The 7,002-nt window shown below is 46.4% G+C and overlaps 2 protein-coding genes across 3 annotated transcripts; one reads left to right on the forward strand and one right to left on the reverse strand.

Annotated features, from left to right (window-relative positions):
- Nucleotides 1-954: 954 nt before the first annotated feature.
- On the reverse strand, nt 955-3,406 carry LOC131890068 (zinc finger protein 629-like). 2 transcript variants are annotated; one of them, XM_059239341.1, is made up of 2 exons: nt 3,324-3,406; nt 955-2,694 (listed from the first exon to the last, which is right to left on the reverse strand). In XM_059239341.1, the coding sequence occupies exons 1-2, from the start codon at nt 3,381-3,383 to the stop codon at nt 1,120-1,122; spliced, it is 1,635 nt and encodes a 544-aa protein (XP_059095324.1). In that variant the 5' UTR covers nt 3,384-3,406; the 3' UTR covers nt 955-1,119. The 2 variants fall into 2 exon arrangements, with proteins under 2 accessions (XP_059095324.1, XP_059095326.1); XM_059239343.1 differs by lacking the exon at nt 3,324-3,406 and adding an exon at nt 3,019-3,160.
- Nucleotides 3,407-4,251: 845 nt separating this feature from the next.
- Nucleotides 4,252-6,206, forward strand: LOC131889858 (SWI/SNF-related matrix-associated actin-dependent regulator of chromatin subfamily B member 1-A-like). The gene is made up of 2 exons (XM_059239068.1): nt 4,252-5,415; nt 5,910-6,206. The coding sequence occupies exons 1-2, from the start codon at nt 4,435-4,437 to the stop codon at nt 6,108-6,110; spliced, it is 1,182 nt and encodes a 393-aa protein (XP_059095051.1). The 5' UTR covers nt 4,252-4,434; the 3' UTR covers nt 6,111-6,206.
- Nucleotides 6,207-7,002: the final 796 nt, after the last annotated feature.

Consider the following 7,002-nt stretch of genomic DNA (forward strand, 5'->3'; position numbering starts at 1 on the left):
GGGGGCACACCATAAATTTGTATAAGCTGGAGGACGCCTGTTTAGATTGGCTGGTAAGCTGCAACAAATAAAGCAAAGTTATTTGTGACCCACGAACTTATAGAAATATGGACTGTGAGCGAGCTTTCCGCCAAATCGGACTGCTCTTGGTCATAGCAACTCGGAGCCATTTTTCGAATCAAAGTAATAAAATAAGGAACGAGGATCTCTTCAATTGAAGGCAGGTCATTTTTATATCCTTTACTTGTAAAGTGGTTACTTTCAATGTTGTAGTGTCAAAAGCTTTCGTAGCTGACCAAGAGCAGGCCGAAGATTCGAATTCTATGTAGTGTTTACTGCAAAACTTTGGCCATATCTCCTGAGTTCCCTAAGCATAATTTTGGGCTCAAATGTGACCAAGTTCATCTATTCAACAATATCTTGAGGTCGTATGAACTGCTTATTTGAAATAAAGTGAACGTTGTTTTGTGGATAAGAATTTTTTGCTTCCATTAGCAGTCCACATCCCTAAAAGTCCATGCCTTTGTATTTGTTTTTACCTTCATTTAAGCTAGTAGTACTTGGAGAGCTAGAGGTTTATGTCGTACGGGTTTTTTCCCTTTCCCGACAATTTCGTATTCTCTCAATTAGGTTAATTGTTTTCCTAGATTAAATGTATGACATATTTTTTTTTTCACGGATTTTTAATCGATAAATGAATTGCAATTTTTTGAAGTCGCAAGAGATGTGTTCAACTCGAAATGAATGGGTCAGATTTGCTATAAACTATAGTTTGTTAATGAATTTGAATTCTCTGCCCTACATTAAAGGGAAAAAAAAGCTTTCAACCTAACCCAATGTTTTGAAGACCCCCAGAGCTAATTGGAACCCAAAAAAGAAGTTTAGATGAGTTCAGACAATAGCTTCGTTCATCATATTTTCAAAGATATGTTCCATATTAATAGTACCGTGGGCGAAGTAAGATCGTTTATATTTTGTCCGTTAAAAGCAAACCCAGAAGGAAAAAAAACCGGGGCACACTTGGAACATGCCATGTTCTAGAAAAACTCATTTATTTATGACAATGGAGCTCAAATGATCTCACTGTGCACCAAAGAGCAGTAATTCCTGCCACGCTCCTCAAGTGACGTACATAACCGGGATATAAATCTGAGACTCACTACCCACCAATCCTTCAGTAACAATTGCCGGAAGTTGCAGAGCATTGGATGTCGTGGTTGGAGTTATCTTTGGAGTGGCACCCTCGTGCTTTTTACGATGGTGGATCAATCCACTCGAGTCCACGCCTTTCCACGAGCACTGGTCACAATTGTAGGGCTTTTCACCGGTGTGAGCTCGTCGCTTGTGAAGATTCATCTTGTCGGATCGGGTGAAGCCTTCGCCACAAGTGTCACAAACGTAGGGCTTCTCAAAGGTGTGCTTGGCTCTTCGGTGCTGAAGAAGCTTTTGTCGAGTGATGAAACCCCGTCCACAATCGTCGCACAAATAATCGTGAACGCCATCGTGGACATTCATGTGGTATTTGAGGCCCTTGTCTGATTTGAACTTCTTCGGACAGCGATGGCAGGAAAATTCGGATTGAACGTGCTTGGCCACGTGGTAGCTCAACGTGGATTTGGATGGGAATAGCTGCTGACAGTGTTTGCACTTGTAATCCTTTCTAATAGGTCCATTATCCTCGGTGTCGTGTTGTTTCATGTGATTCACAAAGTTTTGGGGATATTCAAACGACCGTGAGCACTTGGAACACTTGTACTCACCTTCCATGGAATTGGGATGGACATTGGTCAAGTGTTTGGAGTACTTCTTGATGTCGGAGAACACCTTCCCACAATCGCGACACTGAAGCTCTTTCTGATGGATCAATTTGTGCTTCTCGAACTTTTGTTGGGACGGAAACACGGTCTGACAGGGTTGGCACACCAGTGTGAGATCTCGGTGCTCGAGGTGGGTCTCGAAATGACTGAGTAAAGGCTGGAAGCTGGGGAAGGTCGCCGAGCAACCTCCACAAGAGATGAGCCTGGCCGATACCTGCTCCTTGGTCTTGACCCTCCGTTTCTTGGCCATCTTTTTGTCAGCCGGTTTTGATGATGTTGGACCACAACTCTGCTGATGGTCTTTGAACTGGTGGTAGAATCGCTTCTCCACCTGACATTTGACGCATTTCCATCCTTGGGATGACTTTTGAATGCCTCGATTGTGCACGTTTCTGGCCAATCTTGTCCTCCTTTTTGGCGATGGACTTGGTTGAGGTATTGAAGGCTCTGGGATGGATGGGCTTGGGGAGTCTGCGTCCAAGGCCTCCAGAGTGTCAGAGATATCGGACTCTGCTACATCTGGAAGAGGCACCGAATCTGCCCCGAGAGGTTCAAATCCCACTTGAAGAGTTTGGACTAGATCGTTGGAGAGTTTCTCTCCAAAACTGCGTAAGCCGTATAAGAATTGGATCAGTTCCAGGATGTCGGCATGGGTAAAATCTGGCAGAATGAGAGTAGCCAGATTGTGGTGTTGAATGTCGGCGTGCTCTAGAATGGTTCTCATCATGTTACTAGCCACGGCTAAAAGCAATTGATGGAAGTATAGCGTCCCATCCGATGTCACCACTTGCAGATCGATGTGGTTAAGCCCTTGGAGGATCTCGGCAAATCCCGATTGGAGGATGCCGCCGTCTCGCCGGTACGAGGAGGCCATGACCTGCAAGGAATAATTCTGCCATTTCAAGTTGGTTGTAGCATTGTGTGGATGAGTGAATTGCTTAATGAGACTTGCTCTGATGCATTATTTTGTTCGATGGGTTGGCATTTGGAATGATTCAAGTTCAATTTCTTTTTTTAGCCTGATCTGGATCAAATAATATATGTGGTTTGAGTCTACTTCCAGGACCATAAGGGGTTCCAGCTAGATTCTCTCATTTCCACTGGCGCCATGTCTTGGAAACCAGAAGCTTAACATAAGCCAAGCCGCATACTTGAGGCTTGACATGTCAGACCTTGCCAGTCGGTGCCTAAGGTATCTTACCCTGTTTATTATAAAGGACGTTGAGCTCAAAAAAGAAGATGATTGGAAGAACTTGTGAGAAATAGAGCAGAAGTCTTTCTGAAATCCCTGACTCACTTCTGCTTATGCGCGTCAGCTGCTCACAGATGATTCGCTTTTGCCCATAGAAGCTTCTCATTGGTCAATAAGAGCCACCCCTGCACGCCCATTGGTGCTTTTCGAGATTGGCAGGGCAGTATTTTTTCTTTTTGTTCAAACTTAGGAATATAAAATATTCTCAAATCCCGAACAAGATATGATCTTACGAGATTGAATTTAAAACATACTTTAACCCAAGGTCCAAGTGTGTAACACAACAACTTTTCTTTTGTCATAAACAACAGCATGAACTCGCTCAATTACACAAATTGGTCACATAAAACTCTTTTGGGAGTGTCACCAAATACAGCGGCGAAAAGTTTTTCCGCTGTTACGAGAATTTTTCTTTTGATAATCCTTAATCTAAATCGAAACTGCCCAGTTCTCGCCAGCTTTTCATAGAAATATTCATACAAGTTGGCAAAGTGCAGGTTGCTCTGGATGCAATCAATTATTCGCCTAACCCGACAATTTTCACCGATTGAATTCAAAAGCGTAAAATTGAACCATTTGACTTTGCCGAATATGATTCAAATGGGTGAAATTTGAGCCCTTGGAAAAGATAGGAGCAGCTAGAAGAGTGAAACAGAAACTGAGCGTGCATGCCTGCGACACAGAGCAATGAGTATGCGGCCCAATGGTGCCCATAGGGCATCCCGGCAAGATTCGGACTTGTACGAGTCCTTTGATTTTTGGACTTTTGGCAGGAAACGCCGAGTCCGGAGTCGAGTCTTATTATTTGTAAATCGGCTATAGATGTGATAAAAAAAAAGTTGAACAATTGTTAGCTACCTCATCCTTGGTCCTTCATAAGCCATGGGGCTTTTATTAACGGGGACCTTCGTCCTCTGGGGTATACAGTCAGGAGGGTACGTTCAAACGAGTGATTTTACTGTCATGGGGCCGAGGCGATAGGTAGCCTCAAACGACTTGGTAGAATTTGTCTTTATGTCTTCTTGTCTATTAGAATCAGGTCTGGCCAAAAGACTCGTCTGGCAAAATTCTAAAACAAAAAAAAATGGTTTTTTTTTCTGGACGGGTCCGGACTCGAGTCCTCCTAAATAGACTGTGTACCCTCGAGCGAGGCTCAGGGCGCCCTTCGATACCAATTCTATGACGACACTGTCCGAATAGCTCCATGCGCCCAATCCAAACAAACCCACAAACCCACAAACAGTGCTAAAAAAAAACCCTTCCAATAAATCCTTCCGAATTCATTGGTAAGAACCGTTAGAGAACCGTTAGAGAACCTGGAGGACATCCCCGTTTGACACCGGAATCCCGAAGCAACCCGCCGCCATGGTGGTGAAAACGTACGGCGAGCGCCCCATGGTGTTTCGCTTCGGCGAGGGCGAGCAAGAGGAGGAGTACATGATCGGATCGGAGGTGGGCAACTACCTGCGCATGTTCCGCGGCGCCCTCTACAAGCGCTATCCCGGACTCTCGCGCCGCAATCTGACCGTGGACGAGCGCAAGAAGCTGGTCGAGATGGGCCACTCGCAGCACGTGACGGCCTCGTCCATCTCGCTGCTCAAGGCCGCCGAGGTCGAGCTCATCCTCCAAGGCCACGACGACCAATTCAAGGGCTCGGCCATGGTGGCCGCGGCCAATGCGCAGGCCGGCGTGACCTTAGGCGGCGAGCCCGGCCCAGGCGCCACGCCCAACTTGGCCGGGGTGGGTGGAACGCCGCGTCCGCGGGCTAAACCCGCCCCCTTTGTGCCCACCATGCCCAATTCCTCCCATTTGGATGCCGTGCCTCAGCCCACGCCCATCAATCGCAACCGGGTGGTGCACAAGAAGGTACGGACCTTCCCGTTCTGCTTCGATGACACGGACCCGGGCGCCGTGCACGACAATGCGGGCTTGCCCGAGGTGTTGGTGCCCATCCGGATGGACATGGACATCGAGGGCCAGAAATTGCGCGACACGTTCCTGTGGAACAAGAACGAGACGCTCATCACGCCGGAAATGTTCGCCGAAGTGATTTGCGACGACCTGGACCTGAACCCCATCAACTTCGTGCCGGCCATCGCGGCCGCCGTCCAACAGCAATTGGACAGCTTCCCCACGGACACGGAGAACCTGCTCAAGGAGCAAGCCGACCAACGCGTTATCATCAAGCTCAACATCCACGTGGGCAACATCTCGTTGGTGGACCAGTTCGAGTGGGACCTGGCCGAGGAGAACAACACGCCCGAGGAGTTCGCCAAGAAGATCTGCGCCGACTTGAGCTTGGGGGGCGAGTTCGTCTCGGCCATTGCCTACTCCATTCGCGGACAGGTAAGAATCGAACATCACCCATCCCATGGGACTTCCCTCACCAACGCATGAATCACTCGAATAGGGACGGACAGGCGAGCTAAGCATTGAGGAGGCCCAAAAAGACCGTCCTGAGGTCGTTGGCGGTATGAATTGTGTAATTTTCTGCCCGATCGATCCTCTGCATCGAAGGTGTTGTTGCCCCTCTTAAGCTTAAGCTATAACTTGGCACTGAAGCCAGTGTGTTTTTATTGAATCAATTACCCAAAGAGGCTTATTCATGGCTCTCCCATCGAAGCATGCCGCGAAGTGGAAGAGGGCATAACTTTTTCGACTCGAATCGTAGTCTGGAGCTGAAATTGAAATACATCCTATCATCCGAAGAATGACTTCATGCCCACCGGTCTGTTCGGGATCCTAACATCCCGTCCATTTTCCCATGAATCGTGTCTAGGGAAATTGTGCCAAGTATGATTGACGCTCGATAACCCCACTACTTTTGATGTGTGTTTCAGTTGGCCTGGCATCAGAAGACGTACGCCTTCTCGGACAACCATTTACCGCCCGTGGAGTTGGCGTTTCGGACGCAAAATGACGCGGACACGTGGTCGCCGTTCCTGGAGACACTCACCGACGCCGAGATGGAAAAGAAGATCCGCGATCAAGACCGCAACACGCGACGCATGCGGCGCCTGGCCGCGGCTCAACCGTACTAGACCGGATTGAGCGCCGGTTCACTACGCTATTTGTATTATTATGCTCGTGTACAGTGGTTCAAGCTTCATAAATGTTCAATTTGCTTCTTCCTCAGACCCCTGCTTTATTTATACTGTACATTTCCTTGCTTTCATCACTAGGTCGGTAAATTCAAAGCAAATTATAGTGGCCTTTGTAGCGCTATAAAATTGTTACAAAATTAGCTTGTAAAGGCATACATTACAAAATACTATCAGCGTGTGGTAATAGCCCTGAAAGAACGAAAGGGTTCAGAATGAGTAAATCTCAGTCGTCTTTGCGCAGAAGTATCGGGGAACGATTCTTCCTGTCATATGTTCAGTTAGATGAGAATCTAAAGCCAATTGAACTTTATTCCCTGAACCTTTTCCCTGAACCTCGAAAACTAATTTTCAATGTGATCCGACATCTCTAGCCTTTTAATAAAATTTAAATAAAATCGTTTTTAAACTAGGTTACAACCCTACCTCCGTCAAATCGCACGAAGGGATGTCGAGTTTTCTGAACTAAACATTTCTAACTAAGCGTATTACACGTTTAAATAAGATTTTAATGGAGTGCTTCTGCTTCAATCCGATTTTGAAAGAAATCCACCTAGCCTTGGTTCATACAAATCATGGCAGCCAGTGTTTTTTCGCACGCAGGACATTCAAAATTGCTTTCCTTCCTTCTGGAACACTTGCTTGCCTACACACTTCAGCCTCAGAGGCCTCAAGTGTTTTAGTGCTAAATTTTTGCAACCTTTTGTAACAAAAAATTTCAAATTATGGCAAATTTTTTGTCTCAGAAGTTGTCTGAATTTGTCAAACCCTGACACTTGACCAACATTTGCTCAATAAGTGGTACAATTCAAAACTTAAGGAAAAGATGCAA

Source organism: Tigriopus californicus, chromosome 11 (assembly GCF_007210705.1).
Source record: "Tigriopus californicus strain San Diego chromosome 11, Tcal_SD_v2.1, whole genome shotgun sequence".
NCBI classification, from domain to species: Eukaryota; Metazoa; Arthropoda; class Copepoda; order Harpacticoida; family Harpacticidae; genus Tigriopus; species Tigriopus californicus.